Below are 13,495 nucleotides of genomic sequence, written 5' to 3' on the forward strand. Positions count from 1 at the left end.
TATCATCATTATACATTTTTTGTTTATTATTGTGCTTATGTGATCATAGGTGCACATTTGCTGCAGCAACTATGTGAGGTTTCAGACAAGTTTTTGGACTGGAGTTGCTCCCAGTTGCTTATCAGGTGAGCAGCTCACTGCTAAATTTCCTGTAACTCCAGCTCCAAGGTGCCCTCTTGTGGTCTCTGAGGGTATTTGAACACATGCGCTTATATGAACACACACACACACACATACACATATGCATGCACACATTTAAAATAAATTCTTAAAACTGTTTTACTACAACTGGGCAGTGGTGGCCCACGTCTTTAATCCTAGCACTTGGGAGGCAGAGGCAGGTGGATCTCTGTGAGTTCGAGGCCAGCCTGGTCTACAGAGTTAGTTCCAAGACAGCCAAGGCTCCACAGAGAAACCCTGTTGTGGAAAAAAAAAATTATTTTACGACAGATTGTTGTATTATAATTCAATATATTTTTCTTTAATTCTTTAACTATGACTTGGGGTTTTCGAGGTGGCTCAGCAGGTAAAGACACTGCCAAGTCTGATGACCTACATCAGATCCCTGGGACTCACACGGCATGAGGGGACTGACTCTCAAAGTTGTTCTTGGATTTCCACACATGCACCATTACAGGTTGGGCATGTCTTCTCCCCAGTAAACAAATTAACATACTTCAAACCATCCTTCTTGTTATTCTGTTTAGAATTGTCTTTGATATTCCTGCCCAACATTTGAATCATCTTGTCATGCTTCAGGGCAATTGTCATTTGAATTTTTACTTTAACGCCGCCCCCGCCCCGATGTATGTGGTGGTGCAAATCTTTAATCCCAGCACTTAGGAGGCAGAGGCAGGCGGATCTCTGAGTTCAAGACCAGCCGGGGCTACATAATGAGAACCTGTTTCAAAAAACAATATATAAATGAAGAAAACAAAAAGTGTTACCAGTTCAAGACCAACCGTACCTTTTGAATGGGATTGCATGAAAGATCCCTTGTGATTTCAACTTTTACCATCTAAAGGAGAGACTGACCATCTGCACCATTAAACTTTTGCCTAATCCTCTGCATTATAATACTGAAAAATAAAGGCCCAGTTATTGCTGGTCCAAGGTTAGGGAACGGAAGAGAAGCCACACAAGCTCCCTCTTGGTCCCTCAGGAGTGACCGCCCTGGATCCACGTTGCCGACGCGGTTGGCTCCGCGATGGAACTAGAGCGAGGGGTGAGGGGCCCAGTCCGGGATTCACGCCCTAGCCAGGCTCGGATTGATAACCAGGCTGGCCGAGGAGACCTTGCTCCTCGGCTTCCATACCCGTGTTCCCCAGGGCGCCAGAGCGGCCGGACCCGTCGGTGCTCGGAACCCAGGGCACCACAGTAAGTTCCGGGAGGACAGTTTAAAGCAAGGCACCAACCGGAAGTGCCTGTGTTGTGACGGAAGTGGGAGCTTTCTTGGAGCAGCTGGTGCCGAGGGAAGCGGGACCAGCAAAGATGATTCAGGCGATTCTGGTTTTCAACAACCATGGGAAGCCGCGGCTGGTCCGCTTCTACCAGCGTTTTGTGAGTGCGGCCCGGCCCGTCACGCACCCGCGTCCATTCCCCTCCCCTGGTCTCGAAGCAGCGCTCGCCCACCCCTCGGGCTCCGGCACCGTGCATGACCCACCACCCCTGATCGCCTCTACCCCCCCCCGGGGCCCGGCTTTTCTGTGCTTCCTGACACTTTCCCTTGGGTCTTAGGCCGGACGCGGTACACAGTGTGGCTCACTGAGATCTTGGGCGACAAAATCCACTGTCTTTGGGCCTTTTTTTTTTTTTCCTTTAAATCAATGAGCGTATTGTGTAATGGCCGGGGTCGTTGGGTTCTTCTAAGTTGTTTTCTCAAGGTGGGGAGAAGTTCTTTCCTGGAATTATTTGCTTCAGCTTTGGCTGTGACTTATTAGGGTTGGGTTACCCTTTACCCTGTAAGGTTACAGAAAGTCTTAAAAAATGAGGTATATTACAAGCTGTCAGACGTAGTGGTGCACACCTGTAAGCTCAGGAGTTACCTAAGATAGACAGCTTGAGCTACACCAGACCATGCCTCAAGAAACCAAATAACTAAAATGCTGTCATAGGATGTCTCAGCAATGCTTATTCTCTCTCTCTCTCTCTCTCTCTCTCTCTCTCTCTCTCTCTCTCTCTCTCTCTCTCTCTCTCTCTCTCTTCTTTCTCCCTTCCTTTCTTTGGGGGGGGCATTTTTGAGACAGGGTTTCTCTGTGTAGCTTTGTAGACCAGGCTGGTCCCGAACTCACAGAGATCCGCCTGCCTCTGCCTCCTGAGTGCTGGGATTAAAGGCGTGCGCCGCCGCCACGACCTCCGGGCTGCAGTGTTCATTTCTACAAACATTTCCTTTGTGAAAATGGAAACCTCGTTATTTTCTCATGTCCGCCATTTCATTCGTGGCTAGGTTTCAAAATACATAACTGAGAGACTGGTTAAACCCGAGGGGGTGGAGTCAAACCATTAAGGCTTCGGTTCCACCTTCCCACTTTCGTGGGGGTTGGCAAGCTGAGAAATGCCTCTCAGATCTTATTCCTTTTTTCATCATAAATGAAAAAAATAATTTGCTTTTTGAAATAGGATTTTCAAATTGCATTTTAAAAAAAGAACACTTAATATAAGTTCAACTTGGGTGTGCATTTGTTTCTTCTATTTTCTAAGTTACTAAGGTATAAATGACTATACAGTTACTTACCATATCACAATTTGAGAACCTTTTTATCTCTCCCTTAAAAAAAAAAAAAAAAACTCCTCCCTGCTAGCAGTCAACTCCCTAGCCCTAAGCAAGCCCTTACTTTCTCTTTTAAGTTTTTGGGTGTTTTTTTTTTTTCTAAACAGAATCATAATAATGTATGCTTTAAAAAATCTTTTACACATAAAAACTCCCTCAAGTTTGATCTGTATTGAAGCATGTGAATATATGTGTTCTTTACTTATTTTGAAGAAAGTTCTCATTATGTAGCTCACATTTGCCTGGAACTGGAGATCCCTCTGTTCAGCCTGTCCTGGTGGCACAGGTCTATAATCACAGCACTTAGGAAACTGAGGCAGGAGGATTGTGAGTTCAAGGCCAACCTTGGGTACATAGTGAAGACACTGTAAGCAACAAAAAATCCAAACAACCAGCCATGAAAAGAGAAGAAAAGATCCTTTATCACAACTTCTACATGCCAAAGGTATAGGCATGCCACTGTGCTGGTCATTCCATAGTTTTATTCCCATTATTTGCTGTATCTGGCTTTTATAAATAATGCTACTTGACCATTCGTGTGTTGAGTTTTAGTGTGGATATAGCTTTTCATTTCTTTTGACTTTAGTGGAAGAATCATTAAGTCACACGATAACTCAATGGTAGACATTTTTAAGTAGTTTATTTATTTTTATTTTATGTGCATTGGTGTTTTGCCTGCATGTACGCCTGTGAAGGTTTTGAGTCCCCTAGAACTGAATTTACAGACAGTTGTGTGCTGTCATGTGGTTGCTGGAAATTGAACCCAAGTCCTCTGGGTTCAATTAACCTTTCAGTTAATGGCTGAGCCATCTCTCTAGCTAGCCTCAATGGTAAATATTTTAAGAAATTGCAGAAGTGTTTTCCAAGTGGTTGTACCACCTCTATCAATGTATCAGTATTCCAGTTTCTTCTTATCTCCTCCAATGTCTGTCTTTTTTATTTGTTTTTGTTTTCTGAACGTGGGAGTGAATTCAGGGCCTCCCTCATTCTAGGCAATTTTCTATCACTGAGCTATATAGTCCTAGCCATGTTGTCTTTAATTAAAGGCATTTTAGTGGATGAAAATGAATCTCCTTTTAAAAGGTTTTGATGTCTGTTTCCATAGTGACTAAGGATGCTGAGCACCTATCTTTTCTTATGCTTATTGGCATGTGTATCTTTGAAGATCATAGAATTGTTTAAGAACCTCTTGAGTGAAAGTGCCTTGAGAGTTGTGGTGTGCTAAGATAGGGAGGGTTGTTAAAATACCTACACAAGCAGTCTGTAGTTTGCCTTGAGAGCTGTGGTGTGCTAAGATAGGAGGGTTGTTAAAGTACCCAGGGCACACAAGCAGTCTGTAGTTTGCCTTTTGGCTGAACTGGGAATTGGCTGGCCTCCTTGTTTCATGTCACCACCACGCCCCCATTTTCCCACTTGCACCTGTGGTTGGGTAGGGCTTCAGTGGAAACCATGTTTCTGTTATTTTAAAGCAGTGCTGATGCTTAGCGTACTTTGTGCTTTTGAGCACACAGTTAATCTTTGACAACATCCTAGCAAATGTGAGCTTGGTGTGTTCACATGGAAACCAGGAAGATAGTGATTGATTTGTTCCAGTTTGTGGACCAACGAATAGCAACTTTGTATCCGTGCATTGGGTAGGCGCTGAGAGCCCTTAGAGCCCACACTGAGCCAGCCGTTTCCTCAGAGATCAGTTCCCGGTTTTCGTGTTGTCCCCACCCCCATACTTAGTAGCTTTTAAATAATGGCCATCTCTCTCTTTTTTTTTTTTTTTTTTTTTTTTTTTGGTTTTTCGAGACAGGGTTTCTCTGTGGCTTTGGAGGCTGTCCTGGAACTCACTCTGTAGACCAGGCTGGTCTCGAACTCATAGAGATCCGCCTGCCTCTGCCTCCCGAGTGCTGGGATTAAAGGCGTGTGCCACCAGTGCCCACCAATAATGGCCATCTTAAAGCTAAGTGCAGTAATGTAGAAAGGGATTCGTTTTTTTAAAAAGTGCTTTCCTGACTTAAGGAAGATTCAAGTTGAACATCTATTCCTGCTGTGCCCTAGAGTGCGGTCCCCCAAGACTCAAAGCATTGGTGTCCTGTGGGAGCTTGTTAGAACTACAGTCTCAGGCCCTTAGCCCTGGTATATTAAAGTAAAACCCACATTTAAACTCCATCCCTGGTGTTGACTCAATCCATGTTATGATGTGAGAAAGTCTTCTTACATTGATAGCTTTTGTTTCTTTTTAAGATTGGTTTATTTTATGTGCATGAGTGTTTTGCCTGCAGATAAGTGTGTCCGCCACATGTGTATCTGGTGCCCTTGGAAGTCAGAAGAGGATATTGGATCCCTTGACTGGATTTACTGATGGTTGTCAGCCATCCTGTGGCCTGTGGCCTGTGGCTACAGGGAATTGAACCTGGGTCCTCTGTAAGAACAACAATTAATGACTGAACCAACTCTCCAGCTCCTGATCTAGAGTTGTTATGGGTTTTTGTTTATTTGGTTTTGGTTTTTAAAAACAGGGTTTCTCTGTAGCTTTGGAACCTGTTCTGGAACTCACTGTGTAGACCAGGCTGACCTTGAACTTTCAGAGATCTGCCAGCCTCTGCCTCCCAAATGCTGGGATTAAAGGCATTCGCCACCACTACTGGTCTTTCTTCTAGTTTTTAACTATCTAATTTTTGTCTGGTTTCTTCCTTATCCTTTTTGTTTGTTTTGAGACAGGGTCTCACTTCTTATCCCTGGATTACCTGGAACTCACTGTGTAGACCAGACCGGCCTTGAACTCACAGAGATCCACCTACCTCTTGCTAATACGAAAGTACTACCACTCCTACCCCACCCCCTTTAGACAGTCCTCGTGCCCCCTGCCTTCACCTACCTAATGCTGGGATTACAGACATGCTCTACCACGATGGCTTCCTTTCTCCTCTCTACCCCAACCCCCTCTTACCTCTCTTTTGTTTTGTTGAGAAGGGAGTCACAGTACAGTTCAGGCTGGCCTGGAATTCACCATATAAACCAGGGTGTTCTCCAATTCAGTGACAGTCCTGCCTTAGGCTCCAGCATGCTGGGCTTGCAGGAATGAGCCACCATGCAGGAGTTTTTAAAAAAGTTTACACCATACCTATTAAAAATTTTATACATATAAGTGGAAATCAAATGTGATTTATAAAGTTATTCATTCATATCACAGTTGAGGTTTCCCAAGATTACAAGTGACTTTTTTTTTTTTTTTTTTTGGTTTTTCGAGGCAGGGTTTCTCTGTGGCTTTGGAGGCTGTCCTGGAACTCACTTGGTAGTCCAGGCTGGTCTCGAACTCACAGAGATCCGCCTGCCTCTGCCTCCCGAGTGCTGGGATTAAAGGCGTGGGCCACCAACGCCCGGCTTACAAGTGACTCTTAATGAAAAAAGTTTATTTGTACTTTTGTTTAGTTGTTCAAGATTCAGATCTGTAAATACAGCATTTTCTGTTTTTTCCCAATTGTTGGTGAGCAAAACAACATCTTATATGTAGTACTGGTATTACAGTAAAAAAAAAAATCACCAATTTATTTTTAGACATGTACATGATTACATCTTGACCTTCACACAGTGCTGGAACTTTGAGATTTGTTAATTACCTCTTCATAGTTTTTTTTTTCAGGAAAAAAAAAGTTGGGCAGTGGTGGTGTACACCTTTAATCCCAGCACTCAGGAGGCAGAGACTGGTGGGTCTCTATGAGTTGCAGGACAGCCAAGGCTTCACAAAGAAACCCTGTTTCAAAAACCAAATCAAGCAAACAAAACAGAACCTGAGGGTCTTTGTAAATTTATGGATTCTGATTCCTTGCTTGAGTTGCAGCTTGTCTGTAAAATAGCGGTGTTTTTTAGCTGAGATACCTAGGTAAGTGCCTGTAACCCCGAGCCTTGTCTTCCCGCAGTCCTCTGCTCTCCATGTGCTTATGTGCGGTCTTTTCCAATTGTTGCAGGGGAGCCCTCCTTTACATAGCTGTGCTCATTGATGGACACACTTTTGCTCACTTGCCCCTGACCCGGCTTTCTGTTGTTCCGTAGCCAGAAGAAATTCAGCAGCAGATTGTTCGAGAAACTTTCCATCTGGTCCTCAAGCGAGATGACAACATCTGTAACTTCTTAGAAGGTGGAAGGTAAACCATCAGCTTCAGGTCGCCAACCCCCGAGTCCCCAGATCCATGTTGGGTGGTCTTTATTGCTTTTGTTTCTTCTGGTACACTCAGGGGTCAGTGGCTACCTGATACAGCATAACCTGCTCTTTTTTCTGGTGTGGGGAGGGGCTTGTTAAGACTGTGTTTCTTGCTGGGCGTTGGTGCACACGAGTTTAATTCCAGTACTCGGGAGCCAGAGGCAGGCTGATCTCTGTGAGTTCGAGACCAGCCTGGTGAGTGCCAGGATAGGCTCCAAAGCAGTACAGAGAAATCCTGTCTCTAAAAACCAAAAACCAAAACCAAACAAACAAACAAAAAAACAGCTGGGTTTCTCTTGTAGCTCAGACTGGCCCTCAACTCACAGGTCTGCCTTCTTCTGCCTCCCGAGTGCTGGGACTAAAGGTGTGCCCCACTACACCAGACCCGTATGCTGTTCTTAGCATGAGCGTTCAGGGAGATACCAGTTCTCTTTGGGAAACACTTGCATTACTGGGCTTCAGCCATCACTCTGAAATTCTTTTTTCTTTAATTTTTACTTTATGTACATCTGTGTGTGGTTGTCAGAACCTTTGGAACAGGAGTTATGTGAGCTGCCATGTGGGCGTTGGGGATTGGACCTGGGTCCTCTGGAAGAACAGTCTGTGCTCTTAACCCCTAAGGTGTCGTTCCAGCCCAAAGCCATCTCTCTGGTGTTTGGTCACTGGCAGGGTAGGCAAAGAGAAAGAGGAAGGGTAAAGTCGGGTGGCTTTAAGTCCCTCCTCCAAACTTAGCTGTCCTCACGTGGGAAGTGCCTGCTCTTCGAGCTCAGCCTTCCCCTTTGCTAGGCCCATTTCCATTATTCTTGGGTGCAGGGTTCTCTGATATGTTTACTGCAGAGTTGATTCTCAGCTGTTCCCTACTGTCTCCCACAGTCTCATTGGTGGCGCTGACTACAAACTCATTTACCGCCACTATGCCACCCTCTACTTTGTATTTTGTGTGGATTCCTCAGAGAGTGAACTTGGGATCTTGGACCTCATCCAGGTATGTGTAGTCATCAAAGAATGGAAGCAACTTTAGAGTTCACACGGGGGTTTTGAGTAACCAGTTTGGGTTGGATCCTTTTTTCAGTCTCCTCATTGACGTTGGTAAGGGATGCCAGATGTCCACCAGGTGGCGTTCTGTGAACGCGCCTGAGCAACCCTCCAGAACTCAGCTGTGGACAATGGTTTCTACCCAGCCCTTGCACTGCCCCTGCTTTTTATATAATCCAAGACCACTATGGTACCAGCCATAGTGAGTGAGCTGGGCTCTCCCATCAAGAAAATGCCCAATAGGCTTACCCATAGGCCAGTGTGGTGCCTAGCTTGTGTCAAGTTGACATAAAACTAGCCAGCACAAGGTTAAAACTATCTTGTGGGAGTCAGTTCTCTCCTCCTACTCTGTGATCCTGGAGAGTGACCTCAAGTTGTCAGGTTTGTCAGCCATCACTTTTACAGTGAGTCAGCCATCTTGCTAGCTAGCCCCATGCTTCTGTTCTTTGTATTACAGTATGTGAATTCTTCAGGGTTTATGACAAAGTCTGATATATAATAAGAAAAATCAGTTTCTGTCATCACCATTTGCTCAGAGAATTCTTTCATATTTTCCAGAAAATTTGATTTAGAATACACAAGTAAAGAACTTGCCAGTTTGGTGAAATTTTCCAGTATTTCTCTTTTCCCTTCAAGATAGGGTTTCTCTGTATAGTTCTTGCTGTCATAGAACTAGCTTTGTAGACCAGGCTAGCCTCAAACTCATAGATTGGCCTGCTTCTTCCTCCCAAGTGCTGGGATTAAAGGTGTACACCAGTACTGTTCCAGCTTTAACTGCTATTCTTTTTTTTCTTTAATTTTTTAGGTTTATTTATTTCATTTTTATGTGTATCAATGTTTCGCCTGCATGTATGTCTGTTCATGTCTCCTGAGGTCAGAAGAGGGCGTTAGATCCCTGGATTTGTAGTTATGGATAGTTGGGGGCCACCATGTGGGTGCTGGGAATTGAACCCAGGTCTTCTGAGAGAGCAACAAGTACCATGTCTGCAAAAACAACCACTGAGCCATCTCCCCAGCTCATAACTCCTGTTCTCAAACAAAATATTGTTAAGGTGAAAAGAGTTATAAACGGTGCCACTGTGAGGTATCTGTGTTTGGTTTTAGAATTACACATGCTTGCATTTCTGTAAGCTATATACCTGAGGAGTACAGTTGCTAGGTCCTAGAGTATTAATGCTTAATGGCCAGTTATTTTCCAGTGTTCTGTTTCTAATAGAAACCATGTACCAGTTATCAGTCCTAGGTCAGGATGTCAAACACTTCTGCCCATTGCATCTTAATATCAACATCATCAAGGAAAACAGAAGTTGATCTCTGGATGGAATAACACTTTGCTAACTAAGGCAGAAATTGGTACTGGTTGTGTGGTATTGCTGTAACAGACCTGACCATGAGTCTTCAGGAGGATTGTGTTGGCATTTGAACTTTGGACTAGAAAAGCCATCGAGTGCTCAGAGCTCAGTGGCTTGTTCTTTGGGAGCTTAGAAGATAAGAATGCTGAGAGAATTGCAAATGTTAGAGATCTGGCTTGTGAAGTTTCACAGAGAAGTAAAGACTATCAGGACCATTTATGTGATGTTTTGAATTAAGAATATGTGATTTGGGCTGGAGAGATGGCTCAGAGGTTAAGAGCACTGACTGCTCTTCCAGAGGTTCTGAGTTCAATTCCTGGCAACCACATGGTGGCTCACAACCATCTGTAATGAGATCTGGTGCCCTATTCTGGCCTGTGGACATACATGCAGACAGAATACTGTATACATAATAAATAAATACATCTTTAAAAAAAAAGAAATGTGCAAAAACTTAAAAAAAAAGAATATGTGATTCTGGCCAGCTGGGCATGAAGAATCACCATGATTAACAAGAGACCAGCGCCACTAAAGTGGAGCCTTTGCTTTACTAGGACAATTGTTGGTGCTCATCTGGAGCTGGGAAATTAGTGATAGTGAAGAAGAGACCAGCATCGTTGAGGCGGAATCTTTTGAGAAGTGCTTCCTTGGGGTCTACATGCAGAAGTGATCCAGAGGGGGCTGTGGCTGCATCTCATGCTAGGAGCCTTAAGAGTCATCTAGATGGTCCTGGTTTTGAAGGCGTGAAGGGGTTATGGAGAGAAGTTGAGACTTGGCACCTTGTGGCAGGGTCACAGTCCCTGAAGAGAGCCCAAGAGAGGTTATTGGTGAAGGTACAGCCAGTGGGAAAGACTCCAGCATTTTGGAGATGTCAGCCCCAGGGAATGGCCACCAAAGAACACCGTAGCAACAGCTTGAGCCTAGGAGACAAGATGTGTATGCTGTAGAGGGCAGAGCTGGAGAAGTGGCCCAGGCCCTTTGGAGCCCAGAGGGTCATGGGTGAGAGACTGGAATTTCAGAGAGGCTTTGGATGTTTTAGAAGACTGAATGCTTTGGACTTTGAAGAAGACTGATTTTTTTTTTTTTGTTTTTTGTTTGTTTGTTTTGTTTTTGAAACAGGGTTTTATAGCTTTAGAGCCTGTCCTGGCACTCGCTCTGTACACCAGACCAGCCTCAAACTCACAGAGATCCGCCTGCCTCTGCCTCCCCAGTGCAAGACTGAATGTTTTAAAGAGACTGAACTTTTAAAGTGTTTTAATTTTAGAGACTGGACTTTTGGAGACCGGAGCGTTGGCTGCATGGTTAAGAATGCATATGGTTTTTACAGAGGACCCAAGTACCCACATCAGGAAGCTCACAACTGCATGGTCTCTAGCTTCAGGGCACTGCTACTTTTCTGGTCTCCTGAGCAGACACACACATACACATAAACAAGTTTTTTTAAGTTTGAAATTTTTATATTGTGTTATTAACAATATGAGATCTTAGGAACAGACAGATAAGAAAGGAACAATTTGCTGGGCAGTGGTGCACGCCTTTAATCTCAGCATTTAGGGGACAGAGGCAGGTGGATTTCTGAGCTCTAGGTCAGTCTGTACAGAGGGAGTTCTAGGACAGCTAAGACTGTTACACAGAGAAAGCCTGTCTCGAAAAACCAGAGTGAATGAATGAATGGAACAGTTATGACTTTTTTTGTAACTTTGAGCCTTTTCTGGAACTCACTCTGAAGACCAGGCTGGCCTCTGCTTGCCTTTGCCTCCCAAGTGCTGGGATTAAAGCCTTGTACCACCACCACCCAGCTGAACAGGTATGGCTTAACAGTAGTGTGTTTGTGTGTCAGGTTGACAAGGGGTCAACTGGCTAATTTTATGTCAGTTTGGCACAAGGTAGCATCATCTGGAAAAATGGAGCCTCAATTGAGAAGATGCCCCTACTAGACTGACCTTTGGGCAAGGCTGTTGGGCACCTTCTTGATTGATGATAGCTGGGAGGCCCAGCTCACTGTGGCCAGTACAGCCCTGGGCTAATGGTCCTGGGTGGTCTATGAAAGCAGGCGAAGCAAGCCACGGAGAGCAAGCAAATAAGCAGCTCTCCTAGATGGCCTCTGCGTCAGCTCCTGCCTCCAGGTTCCCGTACGGTCCTCCTGACTCTTTAGTGATGGACTGTGATGTGGAACTGTAAGCTGATACACACCCTTTCCTTCCGAAGTTTGCTTTTGTTCATGGTGTTTTATTACAGCCATAGAAACCCTAGCTAAGACCAAACCTAAGAAAAGAGACAGAGGAATGAGTTCATTGTGAGTCTCCCCCAGCCTCCACAGTTCTCTTGCACTCATCTTGTGCACAGTGCAAGGGTGTTCCTGATGTGCTGGTTCTGACTGAGACCCATCTTCATGCAGCATTGAACATCCATGCCATTGCTGACTATGAATCTGTTAAAATGAGGTCCTTCTCTGAGGGAGAAAACAAAAACTTATGAACAGGGCTATCAAGAAGGCTCAGCAGTTAAAGGTACTTGCTGCCAAAGCAAAGTAACCTGGGTTTGATGCCTTGTCTTCGTGTTAGAAGGAGAGAGCCAACTCCCACAAGTTGTGCTTTGACATACACACACACACACACACACACACACACACACACACACACACACACACACACTACATACATGTAATGAAAAACAAAATGGGTTGGAGAGATGGCTCAGTGGTTAAGAGCACTGACTTCTCTTCCAGGGGACCCGGGTTTAATTCTCAGCATGGTGCCTCACACCTGTCTGTAATTCCAGTACCAGGGGTTCTGATCCCTTCACACACCAGATGCAGGCAAAACACCAGTGCACACAAAATACAGATAAATCATTCAAAAACAAAAGCTATAGCAACAAGACCCAGAAACCTGTTAACAGATTTAACATCACAGGCCTTTAATCCCAGCACTCAGGCAGCAGAGGTAAGTGGATCTCTGAATTCAAGGCCATCCTGGTCTACAGAGGGAGTTCCCGGACAGCCAGGGCTGCACAGGGAAATCCTGTCTTGGAAAACCATAAATAAATAAATAAATAAATAAATAAATAAATAAATAAATAAGAATATTGTATTGTTAATACTGTAAGGAGCTTTAAAAATGTGTGTGTGTGTGTGTGTGTATGTGTGTGTGTGTGTGTGTGTGTGTGTGTGTGTGTACTTCCAAGTTTGGGGAAAGGATATAGTAGTCTGTCTTCCAAATGCTGAGATGAAAGGCCTGTGCCACCACCACCCAGCAACTGTCTGTCCAAAGTAGTTGTAACAGCCCTGGCTGGGCTGGAACTCACTTTGTAGACCAGGCTGCTCTTGAACTCACAGAGATCTGCCTGCCTCTGCCTTTCTTGTGCTGGGATTACAGGTGTGAGCCACCACTGCTCGATGGTGGTATTTTATTCTCCTATGTAAATTGTCATCTTATAAAGGAGAAGAGGAAGCCTCAGTGTGTTTGCTGGTTGAATTACTAATCTGAAAACAAGGCTTTCTTGTCCAGTTGATTAGCCTCCTGGAGTTGTTAAGAAGTAGGTGTCAGTTAATGTTGGAGACAGGGCTTGCCCATTTGTTTTTGATATCTGTTGTGAGGTAAAAAGAGTGTCATGGCTGCCACTTTTACTTTATTTATTTATTTTTTGCTTTTTATAAAATTTTAAGATAGCATTGCCCCAAGTGGCCCAAGAAGTCCTTGAATTTCAGTCCTCCTGTCTGAATACGTGGGGTTATATTCCTGCATCTCTAGTTTCAGTCTTTTTTGATGACCTTGAGGTCTACCGTGTAGCCTAGGCTGTTCTCAAATTCTGGTCTCAAGCGATCTTCCTGCCTAAGCTTCTCATCGGGGGCTAAGGGGCATTCCAGGCTTGCCCCTTTTACTTTCACGTGTGACATCTGCGTGACAGCGAGTAATGGTTTTCTCTTTTCCATCTGTTTCTTCTTATCTCTTAGGTGTTTGTGGAGACTCTGGATAAGTGTTTTGAAAATGTATGTGAATTGGATTTGATCTTCCATATGGATAAGGTATGTACTCTTCCAGAATGGGGCTCCTGCAGAACTATGAGTTTAGGACATCTAGCCTTCCTGTTCTCTCTCTCTTGTCCTTTTGCTCTGACCTAGTTCTAGAGTGTCTTAATTAATTCATC

At 44.4% G+C, this 13,495-nt stretch overlaps 1 protein-coding gene across 2 annotated transcripts in view; it reads left to right on the forward strand.

Moving 5' to 3' along the window:
* The first annotated feature begins 1,405 nt into the window (after positions 1-1,405).
* LOC101825589 (AP-3 complex subunit sigma-2) overlaps positions 1,406-13,495 on the forward strand; it is a 48,653-nt gene continuing 36,563 nt past the window's right edge. Inside the window, exons 1-4 of one of the 2 annotated variants that reach the window (XM_005077794.4) lie at positions 1,406-1,560; positions 6,812-6,903; positions 7,833-7,944; positions 13,302-13,373. In XM_005077794.4, the coding sequence (XP_005077851.1) occupies positions 1,492-1,560; positions 6,812-6,903; positions 7,833-7,944; positions 13,302-13,373 (345 nt within the window). In that variant the 5' untranslated portion in view covers positions 1,406-1,491. Of the gene's footprint in view, positions 1,561-3,003; positions 3,216-6,811; positions 6,904-7,832; positions 7,945-13,301; positions 13,374-13,495 lie in introns of those variants that run through there. The other variant, XM_040729766.1, reaches the window with a different exon arrangement.

This window comes from Mesocricetus auratus, unplaced genomic scaffold, assembly GCF_017639785.1.
Source record: "Mesocricetus auratus isolate SY011 unplaced genomic scaffold, BCM_Maur_2.0 Super-Scaffold_4256, whole genome shotgun sequence".
NCBI lineage: Eukaryota > Metazoa > Chordata > Mammalia > Rodentia > Cricetidae > Mesocricetus > Mesocricetus auratus.